Raw genomic sequence first — 18,042 nt, 5'->3', positions numbered from 1 at the left:
ACAATAGAGTTAGAGTAACAAAACTTTGCTTAAATTTTTGCTCTCAAGTCTCAACTGACAAGCCATTCCTTAGAATTATGTACGGTACTAAAAATACATTTGTACAATAGTCAAAATACTGCTGTAAAAATGTGGAAATGTGTCCAAATATTCATGATATGATGTTAACATTAAACATATCTGTACATGTATGTGTCTATAGCCATTATCATGATTAGAAACGGCTCCCAAAAATGATCAAAAATCTCGAATTCCAAATGATAGAATAGTGATTTGTTGAATTATGTGCACTACTGAATAAGATAGTACTATGTCACCTGCAGATAGAGGGAATACATTCCACGTGGAAGGAGCGTAAGAAGACTGGGGGAGAGTACAGTTCTCGACATGCCTCCGGACACAGACATGTCGTAGTCTGTACTAGCCATCTTAGTGCTGAGTATACCATGGACTTCCTGATTGAGTTCTATGCAAACAGGAAGTTAGAGGTACTGTCAACAAAAATGTCCAATTCAATATGTTTTTTACTTGATCTCCACAATCAAAAACTTTTCCTTAATTAAATTGTAAAATTTGAGAAACTTTATATATTGTCATTTTGCCTCATTATTTTCTGGGAAAAAAAGATATATCTCTTGTCATTGAAGGATCACATAGTAGTGCTTCTAAGTTCTGATGAGAAGGATACCAGTTTACAAATTATACTGAAGGATCCTAAATGGGCCCATCGTGTGATATACATGAAAGGGTCAGCACTTAAAGACACAGATCTACAGAGATGTAGGTAAGTCAAGGACATGGATGGGAGTTAGTGCTCAGTTGGACTCTATCAGGACATTGGAAAACTGCATTTGATAGATTATTTTTTAGTTATGTGATTTTTAAAGAACTAAAGATTTTGAAAAATAACATTCCAACACTTACATAATGATGTTGAATCAGTTGAAAAAGAATTTTAGTAAAAGCATTTGATATATTCATCAATATTCTCTGATGGCTAATATATTTCTTATGAAAGCAAAAGTAAGCCAGATAACATATTTTCACTTGGCAGAATTGGGTATCCATTCTGTACATTGCTTATATTGATTGTGTTTACAGATTACAGGAGGCAGATGCTTGCTTCATTCTGGCCCCAAGTAAATGTCACAATAGAGATGAGGCGGTAAGTCAGCATTCTGTGCTCTCTAGTCTCTATGAATCCGAAATCTTTCCACTACCAGACAGAGACATTTTGATCTAAAATTTCCCCAAAGTATTGTTACTGTGTCCAGATTAATTGTTGAATTCAATAGTAGTACATACAGTTGAACTTCGGTATCTCAAACACTGATATTTCGAATACCATGGATTTGTCGAAGTGATTTGGAAGTCCCAACCCCTTATTCTTTAAGTATTTTACCTCTGATATCTCGAATCCCTGGATATCTTGAAGTTTTTCCTCGGTCCCATCAAGTTTGAGATAACGAGGTTTGACTGTACAATAATTTAATTCAATTTTAACACATGAACATTTATGTGCTCATATTCCATTGAATTCATCTTTAGTCTTTGGTTTTAGGACCAGCACACTATTTTAAGATCCTGGGCTGTCAAAGACTTTGCACCACAGTGTAGACAATACATCCAGCTCTTTAAGACTGAGCACAAATTACATGTCAAGTTTGCTGGTGGGTAGTCAACTTCAGTTTTCTTCTTCTTTCCAAATCATTTATTGTTGCACATCTTTTTTTCTCATTATTTTGTTTGAATAATAATCATCTTCATAAATTCTTTCCAGTTAAACTTCATTATTAATCTCAATGGACAGTAAGATTTTTTCCCCCAAACTATTCATGCTTTGATGTACTGTTATGTGTACAGGCATTATAGATACGAAAAAAGATCAATAAATGAAATCAGTATGGTTTTTTTCCACACATTATTAATATTAATACATGTATAATGGAAAAATCCTGAAGATGTTTAGTATTACACTACATTTCAAGTGAATGTCACAATCCTATCAATTTTTAGCTCAAATCAATGAAGTTGTGTGGAGCTTATATAGTACCCTCAGTATGGGTGTCGGCATTGGTGTCCCAGGTTAAAGATTTGGGAGCAGATTTCTTTTTAAGTACTTTTATGTCCTAAATTAATCAGAGATGCATGGATGATGCTTCTAATGTGTTTCATTGTACCAGTCAGATGCTACAATTTCAGCTCAAGAATGACCAGATCAATGTTTTTGGAGTAGGTTCAAGTTTTTAGAGCAGGTTCACTCTAAGCCCTTTGTTGACCAAACTTGCATGGTTTATACATCTAAGGATGCATACTGATGGACTTGCTTTGGATGCTGGATCTGAACTCCATTTTCTGAATGAGTAACCAGTCTGAGAGTAAAGGTTTTGGAGCAGGTTCATAAGCCTTATGTTGTCCAAACTTGCATGGATGAAATATCTAAGGATGCACACTATCAGAGTTGATTCAGATGCTGGATTTTACATACATTTCCTGGATGAGTGACTAGTTTAAAGTTTTTAGAACAAGTCCATTCCCAATTAACTCCAAGCCCTATCAGACCAAAATTGCATATATGTTGCATTTAGGGATGCACATTACTAGATTATTAGTTTTGTGTGAGACTTTGCCTTACTTAAAGATAACATCCGTTAAGGTGAGCTCTGTAATCTTTCATTACCTAATATATGTTTTAATAAAAGAATCAAAGTCCACACTCAGATTTTTTCCCATTAAAGGCTTGTGGCCTTGGAGACATCTAAGGACTAGCACCACTTAACATAGACATGATGAATTAAGACATAAAATGGTTTATTATCATAACTTGTCATTTTTATTAACTTTAATTTAATGTGGTGCTAGATAAGTAGCCCATTATAATTTATGTCAGGTTCATCACTGTAATTGTCCCTTATATCATGAATAAATAATAGAATACATTACTTATTCATTAATTTTGCAAAAAAACAAGCAACATTTCAAAACACAAAAAAGTCATTCAAATTGTTAATTCCTTTCTCTGATTTAATACACTTTACTGAAATATTCAGCATTATTCAAAAAAAAAAAAAATTATAGCTTTATTTTTCTCTGACAGTTGGATTGCATTGATTTTTTTACTTTTGTTTGTAGTCTAGTTTCACACTTTTTTGAATTTTGTTTTGTTATCCTTTTTTGTGGAGAGCTTTTCATTCCTAGTGCATGTATTGTTTGAGTTCTGTAGCTGTAGATTTGATTTTCAGAGCATGTGGTTTGTGAGGATGAGTTTAAATATGCCCTGTTAGCCAACAACTGTCTGTATCCTGGGCTGTCTACATTGGTCACTCTACTGCTTCATACAACAAACAGAGAGTAAGTATATTATGTCTGTGTGTCTGTCTGTATCCCAGATTGTCTTCACTGGTCATTCTACTGATTCATAAAACAGAGAGTAAGTATATTATGTCTGTCTCCCAGATTGTCTTCACTGGTCACTCTACTGCTCCATACAACAGAGAGTAAGTATATTATGTCTGTATCTGTCTGTATCCCAGATTGTCTTCACTGGTCACTCTACTGCTCCATACAACAGAGAGTAAGTATATTATGTCTGTATCTGTCTGTATCCCAGATTGTCTTCACTGGTCACTCTACTGCTCCATACAACAGAGAGTAAGTATATTATGTCTGTGTGTCTGTCTGTATCGCATATTGTCTTCACTGGTCACTCTACTGCTCCATACAACAGAGAGTAAGTATATTATGTTTGTGTGTCTGTCTGTATCCCAGATTGTCTTCACTGGTCACTCTACTGCTCCATACAACAGAGAGTAAGTATATTATGTCTGTGTGTCTTTCTGTATCCCAGATTGTCTACACTGGTCACTCTACTGCTCCATACAACAGAGAGTAAGTATATGATATCTGTGTGTCTGTCTGTATCCCAGATTGTCTTCACTGGTGGCTCTACTGCTCCATACAACAGAAAGTAAGTATATTATGTCTGTGTGTCTGTCTGTATCCCAGATTGTCTTCACTGGTCACTCTACTGCTCCATACAACAGAGAGTAAGTATATGATATCTGTGTGTCTGTCTGTATCCCAGATTGTATTCACTGGTCACTCTACTCCTCCTTACAATGGAGAGTAAGTATATTATGTCTGTGTGTGTGTCTGTATCCCAGATTGTCTACACTGGTCACTCTACTGCTCCATACAACAGAGAGTAAGTATATTATGTCTGTGTGTCTGTCTGTATCTCAGGTTGTATTCACTGGTCACTCTACTGCTCCATACAACAGAGAGTAAGTATATTATGTCTGTCTGTAGATTGTCGTCACTGGTCACTCTTCTGTCTATACAGCAGAGAGTAAGTATATTATGTCTGTATGTCTGTCTGTATCCAAGGTTCACTGGTCACTCTACTGCTCCATACAACAGAGATTAAGTATATTACTGATATGCGTGTCTGTCTCTATGATCAAGACTACATATCTATATTTGTCACTCTGCTCCTTTACACCATAAAAGAGAGAGCAATGTATCTTTCCAGTCTGACCAATCTTTATCTAGGATATACCAAGATCACTTATTATTTCATACTAACTATGAAGTTGTGTTCTTTACATAAGTGTTGCATGGTTTTACTCTACTTTTTGGGTTCTAAGTGTGTGCAGGAATATACAACAAAGTTTAGGTTATTTTTTTTTATCATCGTGTACATGATTGGTTTACTACTGTTTGATTTTGTCTGTAGGTTAGGACAGGTGGGGGTACAGAGCTGGCAACATGTTTATGGCAGACACTCTGGGAATGAGGTCTATCACATACAGCTCAGTAAAAGTGTGTTTTTCCAAAAATATGAGGGACAGAGTTTTACAAATGCATCAGCTGATGCTCATAAAAGGTAAGACAGTCACTCAAGTATTGAATCATTTTCCTACAAAATAGTTTTAAAACAATCTATGGACTTGACGAATATCAGTATACTTGTGTATATACCATGTTTTAGCATATTATGTTTAGCTGTTTTATCATCTGTGTACCATGTATCAGCAAATGTGTTTTATGTTTAGATTTGGAGTGTGTTTGATTGGTGTTCTTGATATCACAAATGAAGAGCCTCGTCTGCAGTTAAACCCAGGATCCTCCCACAAGTTAAAGTTATCTGATTACTGCTTCTACATAGGAGAATTCAAGGAAGAATTCTCCAAAATTAAGTCTGAGAATGTCATTCTGGAGAAGAATCCAAGTGAGAAAGCCCCAACTAACAGTAAAAAGAGTTTAGGTGAGGATTTAATGTAACAAAGTTTGTAATATTGTGAGAATCAGATACAACAGAGGAAAACCAGATGTTGTTGTGGCCTTGGAGATGTTGGACAACCAGATGTTGTTTGTCTTCATCAACAATAGCTATCTCCAGTCTTCCTCACTGATACCTCATTTAATTTTTTGATCTTGGAAAAAATTTTTAAAATGAGAGTTGTGTTCTATATCTTGATGAACAGTATATAAGAAGATTGGACTTGCTTTAATTAGTGGTTAAAAATTTATAATCTTGATGACATTTGTATTTAGTAACTCAATTTTAACATCTCATTAAAAGTGATCTTGCCCTATGACCTGTGCAAAGTGGAGTTCAAGATAAATTAGGTTATGGGCAACAATACATGTACTTCTGTTTGAAAAAAATGCTTCGAAGTTTCCAAATTAAACCTGGACACAATTTTTAAAATTCATTGCCTGATTACCTTGATTTTATGTACATGTATAAAAAATGGAAACAAAACCATGGCACATATATCTCATGGAAATCAATATACAGTCAAAGATTGTTATCTTGAACTCGAAGGGACCAATAAAAAAACTTTGAGATATTTGAGGGATCTAGATATTGAGGGTAAAATGCTGAAAGAAAAAGTGCTTGGGACTTCAAATGACTTTGACATATCCAATGTATTCAACATACATGTATTAAACAGTGTTTAAGATACTGAAGTTTAGCTGTTTTTACAGACTTAAGTTTTCATAATCAAGGGGTCTGAATTGTGTTGTATGGATACGATTTGTAACAGACAACTATGGCAAATAACCAACAGGGGTAGACTTTATTTTAAGGACAGTTGCAAGTTCCCATGTATATCCTTACAGAACAAGTGTCAGAAGTCTTAGAAAAATGGATCAAGCAAGAACTGGAGGCAGACAGTTATGGAGAGGAGAGTGTGTTTAACTCTACCATTACTAATGAGTGGGGGCAAGAAATTGCACGTCGAATTCGCAGGAAGAGTAGCGGGGAACTTCGTAAAACTGACACATTTGAGGAAGAGAACTCTACAGTGATAGAAGCTGAAGTTAACGCTAATGTAGGAAAGGACAAAAAAGGTCCTCGTGTTCTACAGGTCCACAAAGATATGGGGCAGGAGCAGTAAGCCTATCTCTTGATTTAGTTTTCATTGGATATTGTGTAAAAAAAAAATTATTTAACCCTTTTCCACTGAGAATGCAAGTAATTGCACTTATTACTTTTGTTACTGACTCAGTTTTTTCCCTATTTTTATAAAGCTTATGAATTGGATGTAAATGTCATGTAGATACTTGATGTTTGTTTTCTTTGTTATTTTGGTGTGATTCTATATCATCTCTTGATGTGATTTCAGAATGATAACTGGGCCACCTCCTGTCACTTTGTATTCTGGAAACAGAAGAACACTATGTCACCTGATGGGCACTCCCAGACCAAAGTGTTGTCTCAAGTGGGGGGAGGTAAAAATTCTGTCTATAAATGAACATGGGATTTTAAATCTGCAGACAGGGTTTTATCAGTGATGCAAGTTTAGAGCAGAATTTTTTATCCTTTTTCTCATGCAGAAAGATTATGTAATGTCTTATACTGCACTGAAAAAATGCTCATGATTAAAGTTCCACACACTATTTCTACATCATGTTCTTCAGAACTGTGAACATTGCACATACAAGAATGCTAACGATGATCGCTGGAAGGGACAGTTGATTATACTGGCTGTGGAGCACGCATGTTCTGGGATCCATAACTTTATTGTACCACTGAGATCCCACTTTATCAGTAGAAATTCACTAAGTCCAATTATACTCCTCATGGAAGATAGGTAAGTACGGTAACATATCAATTGATGAAAGCTAGGAATCAAAAATTCATTAAAGTTTGATATTTAGAATGTTAAATTGGCAAATGAGAAGATAAGTTACTCCTTAATTACATAAGGGTGGTTGTTTTCCATTAATGTCAATGTTCTCTCTTCTACAGCCCTGACGATATGTTCCTTAGTTCTATTGGGCATTTTCCTTTGGTATATTGGATGAAAGGAACAATTTCTTGGTAAATTCTTTACATGTCATATTGATTGGTGTAAATAGCTTTGAAGTCTGCATTTACATAGATGTAGATTCATTTTATCACTCATGACTATTTGTTAACGTGAAAATATATATTGTAAACTTGATAATTTATTGTAAACATATGATAATTTAATCTACATACAGTAGAAGGAAATGAGGAAGAAATTTTTCTGTTAACATCCCGACCCATACTGATGCATTTATATCTCATTTTATGTAACGTTGATGATAAATTCTGCTGCTCTTTGGAATAACCTTCATGCATATTGTTTTTGCTATTCACACAATTAATAACATAGTTTTCCATGTTTCTATGTTTTTGAAATCTCAGGCAGGTAATTATATTTTTTATATATTTTAGCATTGATGATCTACTTTTGGCTGGAATTAACAAGGTCAGTCATTTAGTGGTGGTCAATCATGATGCAATGAGGGAAAATATGGAGGAAACCATGGTGGACTCCGAGACTATTGTTGCTGTCCAGACCATTGTCAAGTAGGCATATATGTACTAGAATAAATACTGTATGTGTACATATTTAAGAATTTTTTATATCTTGGGCACAATCCTTTCTGAGCTAATTAAATAAATTTGTTTTTATTCAGTGGCTATCACACACTGTGTGAAAGGAAGAAATGCTTCATGTATTCTTAACTCTCAAATGACACGATACATGTACTAAGAGCTAAGATGAACAGTGTTTGCATAAATTTTACACATTAATTTAACAAGTCTTAAAATGAGAATCATTGTCAAGTAAATTTTACCCATTGTTATATAATTCATGATGTGCCTAGTCACCTCTCATCTATTTTTGTTATAAATTTAGAAATGTGATGAAATAAGAACACCTACAGAATAGTTATTGAGATTATGCTATTTCAAGACAGGCATTACTTAAAATCTTAAGTGAAAGTACTTGTGTAATCAATTTGATTCGCAAGAAAGTTCTTGAAGAATGTATAAATATAATCTTTGCTATCTCTGTCAAATTTTATAAGGGAGACAACTCTAATAAATCGCTCCAAGGAGTATATTTAATTCCATTGACTAAAGATAATTCTGTTACATACCTACAAAAATGCTTTAAAAAGTTTTATATCATGTTTATAAAAAATATAATGTACCTTTTTTTCTGTGTATGCCCAGATTATTTCCCAACATTAACATCATTACTGAGCTGAGCCAGGCCACCAGTATAAGATTCATGCAATTCCATGCTCACAGCACACATTATGCAAAACAGGATTCCAAATTGCAAAAGGTTGGTTTTCCTAGGAAAGAGTTGAAATGTCAAAGCCAATGTCATCAGAGTCGGATATATTTAACACTAAATTTTAGATCCACTTTGCTTCAATTTATTCCAAAGCAAGCACATGCCCTTTTTTGCATATTCTGAAACCACCATTGTACATGTAATTGCTGTCTTTTGTAGGTGGTGGGTGGTAGAATGAGTTCGGCACTCTCTCATATTTTTCGTCAGCCTTTTGCTGCAGGACAGGTGTTTAGTGCCAGTATGCTAAACAGTCTCCTCTATCAGGTACTTAGAAATAAATACATGTAACAACTGTTAAGATATAGAAAAGGTACATAGAAATAAATACATGTAACAATTGTAAAGATATATATATATATAAGGTACTTAGAAATAAATACATGTAACAGTTATAAAGATTACATGTTAAAATTTTAAAGAAACATGTAACAAATGTAAAGAAACATGTAACAATTGTAAAGATTACATGTTACAATTGTAAAGATTACATGTTACAATTGTAAAGATACAGTGTACATATAACAATTGTAAAGATTGCATGTAACAATTGTAAAGATTACATGTAACAATTGTAAAGAAACGTGTAAAAATTATAAAGATTACTTGTAACAATTGTAAAGATTACATGAAACAATTGTAAAGATTACATGAAACAATTGTAAAGATTACATGTAACAATTGTAAAGATTACATGTAACAATTGTAAAGATCATTAAGCTTTTGTCATAAAATATTCTAATAGAGCTGCTTCTTGAGTAAACATATATTTATGAATATATAAAAATATATTTGATTGGAATTAAATGAAAATTATTTCCTTTTTTCAGACTTTTGTAAAAGGCTACTTGATCACACTAGTCAGGTTGTTACTAGGTATTGATGCTGAGGAAAACTCTGGTCACCTCTCAAGTGTAAGTTAACTTCTGCTTGTCTCCTCTCAAGTGTAAGTTAACTTCTATTGGTCACCTCTCAAGTATACCAACTTCTGCTTGTAACCTCTCAAGTATAAGTTGCTTTTGCTAGTCACCTTTCGAGACTTAGTTAACTAATTTCTGCTGGTTCCCCTGAAGTATAAATTAACCTCTGCTGGTCACCTCTCTCTTCTTCTGGTCACCCCTCAAGTGTAAATTAGTTTCTTCTTATTGTAAGTTATTTTCTCTTTAACAGACTTTTATAAAGTCTCTCTACATACATGTTCATAAGTTTTCAGTTAGCTTTGATCTTAATGATTACAGGTCAGGGTGCAGCGTATGACTTATGCCAGATATAGCACATATGGTGATCTCTATAATGCCATGGCAACAACCACTGGGGAAATCCCTATTGCTATTTACAGAACAGAAGAACACCCAGATGCAACATCAAATGTCCCTAATGTATGTAACTAAACACTGATAAACAGAACATTTACAGTGTAGGAACAGTCTAAATGGTAGTGTGTAATTTGATAATTTGTTTGTTCTCTTATGTTTTCACTCAATAAATGCTTAGTAAAAATTAGTATACTGTGAAATCATTAATTTTTGTGGGGGGTTAATTTTCATTGTTTTGACGGAGAAATATCGCATTCATGCCCATCCCCCCCCCCCCCCCCTCCAAAAAAAATGGTAAAGTTCCATATTGCAGTACTATGATGTTTCTCCTTTAACCATGAGATCAAATCCTCTCAGACAAGTAATTTTTATTCAAACCATGAAAATTTAAAATTTGACCCCCCAAAAATATGTGATTTTACAGTAACATTTTGTTTAAGGTAATGTGTATGTATGCTGCACTAGTATTAGTTTTTATACAAATAACTCTAAATTCTTTCTATACAAATAACTCTCTTAAATTCTTACTTCAAGCAGTCAGATAGTAAGAATAATAATCACCACCTCCAGACTGATGACAGGAAGTTCTCAACCAAAATGAGTGGAGGAGGCTTATTCTCAAAGCCGTCCAATAGAAAATCAGAGAAAGAGACTGCAGATCTGGCTGCTTTAGTCAAGAATCGGCTCAGAGAACTCGGCATGAAATCATCAGATTATGGTAAGGATTGATAGGGATCAATTTACTGTAGGAGTGCTGGCTTGTAGCAGGTTCAGGAATGTGCTGTTTCCTTATAATGTTGTCTGTCTGTCACTGGATATTTTTTTCAATAGAGAAATCTGTTATTCAGCAGATAATTTTTGTTTTGTGGATTGTTGCTTAGAAGATGGGTGTTTTCTGCACCAGTCCTCATTTGTTATTTACATCTGAAATTACATTGTATGTTTAAAATAAGATTGTTTTTTTTTTTTTTAATTGAAGAAAAATTCATTTTGAATAAATGTTCACCTTAATAATGAAAAGATTAATAGACATTTGACAAATCATTAGGGGAATGGATAAATGAGACCCCCCTTCCCCACCCCCTTTCACCTTTTCTGTAGCTAGTACCCACTAAATACTGAACCAATCCACATTTCTAAGATTTATTCAATAAGGAGTTTATAAATATTTTACTACACATATACATCTACATACAATGTACTTTGTAATAATATTTATCAAATTATAATTCATCTCTAGAAGTATGTTAATTAACTTAAAGACAAATTATTTCAAAAATTTGCTACAATAGGTATCTGCTCATTAATGATTTGGTTTCAGTATTAAGATTGAAGCTATTTCTTCATGTAACATGATAACTGTATAGTACATAAAATAAATAATGATAAAAATTGATTTTTCCATTTTGATCACTTTATAGATAAAACAGAGGAGTTAGGAGGTATACATATATCTAACAATGTTGAGCACAAGTGTTACAAAAAAATTGTGTAAAGTTTGAAACAAATCCAATAATAATCTACCTGTATTTTTTTTTCCCTTGCATGTCATCAAAGATGAGGCTAGACCTCATTAGATAGTAGCATCATTATAGAGATTTTACCATATATCACTGGAAAATGCACTGAACATAGCAAGAACTGTAGCATGAATGATTGAAAAATAATGTTAATAAAAGTAGCTGTTTATAAATTATAGCTGTATAGGAATGAATTACTACCAGTTAATTTATGTTCTGAACCTGTAAAGTGTGATTCTGAATGTTTGCTTTCCTTGTTGTGTGTATTACAGATATTGATTTAAGTAAGTAATCATCAAAGATCATAACTCTATCACTTACTACAATCAGAAATATGCCATGCAGAGCCATGCAATCTTTTTACTTTGAAAAAAAAATCATTGATAAATTCATTGATAGATGTTCTTAAATGTGTAAAGATTAAAAATGTAACTTATTTTCAGGGTAATAGGAGTTGTTCAAGCAAATTTTTTGTATTTGAAATGGTTAATGATAAATTTATGAAAGTAAATTTGCATTTGAAATATCAAATATAATATTGAAAGTCTGTGAATGTATCTGGAGAGCTTTCTGCTTCATTGACATACATCTGGACATTTATGTGTATGACTGTGTATATATAACAGCATGTACAAGCTTCAGTTGACAAATGTATTTTATTTTATTCTGAAGAATATAAGAATGCAAGATTAAAAATAAAACATATCAAATTTGTACATGTAATCCTCATAGAAATGCACCATTATGCAACAGCAACGTAGTGTTAAGGAAGAAAACTGTGAACACCATAGTTGTCTTTCTGACCATTTTAATACATTGTACATTAAGTCTGAAATTGAATTTATTCTTAGCTTATTATTGGCATTCCAAACTTGCATGTATAAAGCATCATTGGATGCCACATCTGACCTAAATTTTTATTCCCTGTCCTAAGTAACTAAGATTATGGACTGCAATTAGATATTTTTATACCCAAACAAAAAAATTTAGCAACTTTAAATTTTTTTCGTGAAAATTATTGAAGATCCTGTTAATTCCAATTGAATGACTATTGAACACAAATATTAACCCTTTGTTTAAAACCACCCATGGTTGAATGATTTAGCACCACTAGTGAGTAGAATGTGCAAAAAACAATTGCCTGAGGTAAATATGATTTTCTAATCAGATAGTGTTTAAAATCCATTGCATTTGAATCAAAGTGTATTAAAGACGGAAGAACACAAATTTTGCATCAAAGGACAAGACAGGCTTAGACCTCTTTTTGGCCCCTCGTTTGGGGTGTCTTTTAGAATGATGCAACAGTTTATCAATTAAAACCTGTTGTCAGCCCTGCCACAAAATGAGGTCACAGGAAGGTCAGAAAATATGTCAATTTCTGAATTTTCTCATTTTTATGCAAATTTTCATCGATTTTACAGCACATTTTGTTTCAGAAAACATAGAGCACAAGCTTGCCTATCTACCAAATTTATATATTTCATAAACTAGTATCAGATGCATCTTATGTATGAAATCTCAGGCAAGCTTGTCCTCTATGTTTCCCGAAGTGAAAAGTATCTCAAATTTAACAAAATTCTACCAGAATTGAGGAAGTTCGGGAAAATGTCCTACTTCAGCACCCTGTTGTAGCCTCCGTGTAAGCTTTGAAACAAAATTAGTGCTGGTTTTAAAACAAGCATCATTTTAAGTCCTTAACTACAAACTTTCACAATTTTAACTGTGTTCTGATTTTTACATAAAAAAAGGGGCCAGATTCAGCCGTTGCCATACCTTGTCCTTTAAATGCTCAACAGAAGCCTTTCCCAAAATGACCACAGAAGGAATGGTGGATGTTGGCATAAATGTTTCTATTGTTCCTTATTACATGTATTTTATTTTCCACTATATAACTGTTTGCCAGTTACATTTAGTTAGTTGATACAGGGAAAGTGCATCAGTTTTAGACCATCCTTGAGTGAGGAGACAAAAGAAACTAACTGTAAGACAGGGACTTTTCATACAAGTAATGTCAAAATGCAGCAGATTTTTGCCCATAACCAGCATTACTGACCATTTAAGGGCAACAGCAGGAATTCAAGTTTCATCTTAAACCATCTGCTTTTGTGTCCCATAGTGGTTAAGAATAACGAAGTTTACATCTTTTATATCGAATTTTCAAAGATCGCATTTTAAAAGTATTGAACTGACACTATTTTTGTAAGTATTTTAAATCTGAAATCCAATTCATCCAAAATTTTGAACTCCAAAGTAACTCTTGTATTTAATACTTCCTAAAATACATTTAGTAGTCATACTTGAAGGAAAAAATCTTTATTGCGAATTCCCTATATATATACTATAACGAATTCGTTATATGGATATAACAAATTATGGATATAGCGAAGTGATTTCGCAGGTCCCAAACCAAGACTTCGCTATGACCGAGTTTTACTGTATGTTTTCGTTGTTGTTGTTCTTGATCATACAGTTATACTGTATATACTTGCATAATACAAATGTAAGTCAGATTTTTGAAAGTTGAATTTTGGTCACAAACTCTTATGTGCGACTTACATGTATTAGTGAGTCCTTCTTTATAAAATGTATATTGTTGTTAAATTTGTTGATAGAAGTCTTAATATTGATGGCTTACCCCATTACATACTTTGAAACACCAGTAAATACAATTGATCAAAAATTGGCAACTGATTTTGGCAAAAATTGACACCAACCAACAAGTAGGTAAATGGGAAATACCTCGTAAATAATCTGACTTGTTAGTGGAGTGTCACATATACAAGTATATATGATAATCCACATTTTTTTCAAAACCATTAGGTAAAAATTGTCTTGCAATGTATAGACAGTGGATGTAAAAGGAATAACTGAGAATTTCAGTTCCCCCCCCCAAAAAAAAAAATGAGAAAAAAATTGGAATGATTCATAACTATTATGTTCATATGACTGTTTTTGTTCACATGGCTTTTTGAATGACAATTGCATTTGTCAAATCTTTTTTAAGATATTCATGTTATATTTCTATTATAGAATACCATGTACCAAGTTTGCCACATTTTTGTAACATTTTTGTTTTTAGCTCACCTGAGCCAAAGGCCCAAGTGAGCTTTTCTTATCAAAATTTGTCTGTTGTTCTCATCGTCGTCATCATAAACTTTTCACACTTTCATCTTCTTCTCCAGAACCACTAGGCCAATTTCAACCGAACTTGGCACAGAGTATCCTTGGGTGAAGGGGATTCAAGCTTCTTCACATGAAGAGCCACATCTTTTCCAAGAGGAGATAATTAAGAAATAGTGAAAATTGGGTGGGGTCATTTAAAACTCCTCTTCTCAAGACATACTGGGCCAGAAAAGATGAAACTTACATGAAAGCTTTCTGACATAGTGAAGATTCAAATTTGTTCAAATCTTGACCCCCAGTGGAAGGGTAAGGCAACAGTGGTTGATCAAAGTTTTACATAGGAATATATAGGAAATTTTTTTTAAGTCTTCTTTCAATTACAGCGAAGTCATAATTAGTCATATTGATATGGAAACATCCTAAGGTAGTGTAGAATTAAGTTTGTTCAAATCCTGTTCCTGGGTTTAGGGAGGGATCACACATTGGGCGATCAAAGTTTTACATAGGAATATATTGGGAAAAAAATAGCTGATGAAGAACAGAAGGGCCAAAGTGACTCAGATCAGCATTGTGGCCCAGGGGCCTCCTGTTTTTTATTGCTAATGTGAGTGTGTGTGTTTATGTGTGTAAAAAACGGAGGCCTCTGACTAAAACAAGAGATTTCAGATCCTTAATTTGAGTATGCATCATTTACCAGAAAAATCTTTGAAATGGATTTGTGTTATCAATGTTGTTTTTATACAGGCAAATAAGATTACTGTCTGACTAGACGTGAAGACATTAAATCCGTTTTTTTTGTTTTACAGTGGATGTAGATACATCGGCCAACACCATATCCTACGTCATCCTAAACCCGACCCCAATGAGGAAACTTAGAGTAGGAGACATTGTGTAAGTCCTCTAGGATTAGTATAATCTTATTATAAAAACATGTTAGTGGAGTATAAGATCTGAACATGACTGATGTTGATTTGTGCAGGTATGTCATACAACCAAGCAGCATGGCTGCCATTCCTAGTGGTAAAACAAGATGGAACATGGTGAGGAATGCATTATCTGGCAAATCTCTAGTGTCAAGGTCACTTAGTAATCCGTCATCCTCTAGCATATCACCAACAAGCAAAAGCAATGGAAACCTACTCAAAAGAACATCCAGTGGATCTGGGGAACTGTATGCTAAAGAAAATGAAAGTGTTTTTGTGTTTCCTCTAAGAAAGTTGAGTAGCTCTGCCAAAAACAGCTCGACGGACCCCGAGAAACAGGACTTATTAATGCCTGAGGTTTGTATTCCAGAGCCTGGGATACTAGAGAGGAAGGTCTCCAGATTCACAGTCCATAGTGCTGCAGATGCTTAAAAAGCTAGCAATACTCATATTTTAATATTTTGTGTGTGCATTGTTTGTTAAAATTTTATGGGAAAGGGATATATTTTTCTACAGTGTCATTTTTGTTGCTATAACATAGAACATGATATGGTCTTAATATTTTTTGATACCAGCTAGAATTTTTTATAGAAGTAAAGATATTGCACAGTATGTATTTTATTGAATACTGCATCTTTACATCAACATGTAAAGAATTGGACAGTGGTTTGAAAAATAGGGCATTTGTATTTTTTTTTATAAATATGAATGAACATTGTAGGTAGATTTATGCATGCTACATTTAGTCCAAGGTTCAGTCATGTAGTTGACTTTCATGTACAGGATCAGGCTGTATAAAACCATTTATTTTTTCCTGTATTAACAATATGCTATTTATTCGGATTTGTATGTATTCAAGTTTATCGGTACATTCTCCAGAGTTGACTTCCATACTGTTACTGCTGTATGTCCTACAGACTTCATAGTTAAACATGGATGATTGCGGTTTGATTGCAGGTCTGTATATTTTTGTACAGTTGTGGTTTAGTATATAATGGTGTCTTCCATTTACTTCGGAAGTAATCAGTAACCACTTTGTAAAGCCAACGTCATAATCATCTAATGAGTAAATTTTGTTGCTGTAATGAATGACTCAGGTTAAATCCACTCTGTAGTGTGCCAAAGATTCACCATATTAGAGATTAATTCTTTTGGTTGTATCAAAGGATGTTTGAGGCCTACCATAGAATCATTTATCTTTCATGCCATAGAATAGTTGTCTCACACGTGTTTAAGGTTCAATGTATTACAGTTTATCATATCACAATGTAGTGTATAACCAGAGAAAAAGAACTAGTACTTGTCATTTTTATACGTAACTAATTTCTCCTGCAAGTCTTTCCTATTGTATGTCTTCCAACAGGGACCTGAGGAACAAGAATTTTAATTTAGTGTTTTACATGTATAAGGGTTTTTTTTATAGCAGTCATATTTTTTCTCCCTGATTGGTTTTTTGTTTATAAATCTAATGTACTATGGATCAAGAAGAATTAAATCACTGCAGGTGTACATGTATGTATCCTTATCAAAGACGATGTTAAATTATTTATAAATGCATGTGTATTCATTTTCAATCATTATTACATGTCATACTGTATTTCATTTAACATATTTCTTATTTCAAAGACATAAGTGCTAGCACACTACAATTCATGTATAATGATGATTGAAGGAAATGGTATTTCTTTCACAAGAATTGTAATGGAAGGTGCTTGGAAAACTTGGTACTTTCATGGTATGGTGAAAGGATTGTTAGCCTAATAATGAAAACACCGAAATAATAACAAATTGATGATAAATAAACCTCCATGTATATCTTTTTGTTAATAATGAGAAATTATCAGTGTTTGTACCTGTTTTATATTGTTTAAAATGCTGAGTAGTTAGTCCTTTGATGTGTAGTGACATAGTGTCAATTGATGTCTCTTTTTGGTTGATTTGTTGATTGTTGTACCTGTACCCATTTTTTAGAAGTTCAGTGTGTTTACTCAACAGGAATCTCATTGTTGTCATCTTATAAATGCATTCCAAACTAATTTGGTGTTCATTTGAAACTTGCCATATCAGTAGGATTTCCAGACATTTCCCTTTTTTATGGAATATGTTTTAAAGACTTGTAAATCTGTTATATATTTGTTTATGACAGCATTTTTACAGTTATTTTTATTTCGTTGAATGCTTGAGAATTTTCTGTGCTCGGGTCTTATGGTGCTTTGCTTATGAACATTTTTCCTTTGAAACATCAGAATAGATAATGATAAATTTATTTTGTTTTGCTTTTGAATTACTAGTATATACACATGTATACTATGCATTTAAATAAGACTGAAACCCTGGCCACGTTTAGATTATTCTGACAATCAAAATTTCAGCATTAGAGAGTATAACTAGAAGCCACAGTCAATCAAAGTAGACTGATGCTGTTAGGAAAATTTTTCAAAAATTGTCCACCCTTCAATTCTTGTGGAAGCATACCAAACAGTTTACCTTTCGTTTTTGTAAGTTTATATTTTTAAAGAAAATAATGAAATGA

General features: G+C 33.3%; 3 protein-coding genes across 4 annotated transcripts in view; all 3 read left to right on the top strand.

Annotated features, from left to right (window-relative positions):
* LOC133190823 (potassium channel subfamily T member 2-like) overlaps positions 1–17,775 on the top strand; it is a 44,520-nt gene extending 26,745 nt beyond the window's left edge. Inside the window, exons 10-29 of one of the 2 annotated variants that reach the window (XM_061326509.1) lie at positions 324–488; positions 648–784; positions 1,102–1,165; positions 1,562–1,670; positions 3,243–3,351; positions 4,736–4,885; positions 5,055–5,266; positions 6,130–6,403; positions 6,636–6,741; positions 6,931–7,103; positions 7,262–7,333; positions 7,715–7,849; positions 8,504–8,618; positions 8,790–8,894; positions 9,458–9,541; positions 9,866–10,006; positions 10,481–10,661; positions 11,365–11,385; positions 15,393–15,477; positions 15,566–17,775. In XM_061326509.1, the coding sequence (XP_061182493.1) occupies positions 324–488; positions 648–784; positions 1,102–1,165; positions 1,562–1,670; positions 3,243–3,351; positions 4,736–4,885; positions 5,055–5,266; positions 6,130–6,403; positions 6,636–6,741; positions 6,931–7,103; positions 7,262–7,333; positions 7,715–7,849; positions 8,504–8,618; positions 8,790–8,894; positions 9,458–9,541; positions 9,866–10,006; positions 10,481–10,661; positions 11,365–11,385; positions 15,393–15,477; positions 15,566–15,941 (2,814 nt within the window). In that variant the 3' untranslated portion in view covers positions 15,942–17,775. The remainder of the gene's footprint in view (positions 1–323; positions 489–647; positions 785–1,101; positions 1,166–1,561; positions 1,671–3,242; positions 3,352–4,735; positions 4,886–5,054; positions 5,267–6,129; positions 6,404–6,635; positions 6,742–6,930; positions 7,104–7,261; positions 7,334–7,714; positions 7,850–8,503; positions 8,619–8,789; positions 8,895–9,457; positions 9,542–9,865; positions 10,007–10,480; positions 10,662–11,364; positions 11,386–15,392; positions 15,478–15,565) is intronic. The other variant, XM_061326517.1, reaches the window with a different exon arrangement.
* LOC133190840 (sialin-like) overlaps positions 1–18,042 on the top strand; it is a 142,318-nt gene that overhangs the window by 87,520 nt on the left and 36,756 nt on the right. The window lies entirely within an intron of this gene.
* LOC133190913 (uncharacterized) overlaps positions 1–18,042 on the top strand; it is a 62,408-nt gene that overhangs the window by 25,878 nt on the left and 18,488 nt on the right. The gene's annotated exons all lie outside the window — the stretch shown is intronic.

The sequence above is a fragment of the Saccostrea echinata genome, unplaced genomic scaffold (genome assembly GCF_033153115.1).
Source record: "Saccostrea echinata isolate AGI-Se365-2 ecotype Australia unplaced genomic scaffold, CSIRO_AGI_Sech_v1 ptg000001l, whole genome shotgun sequence".
NCBI lineage: Eukaryota > Metazoa > Mollusca > Bivalvia > Ostreida > Ostreidae > Saccostrea > Saccostrea echinata.
Note: the sequence above shows the minus strand (reverse complement) of the source record. Positions and strands in the feature narration are given on the sequence as shown.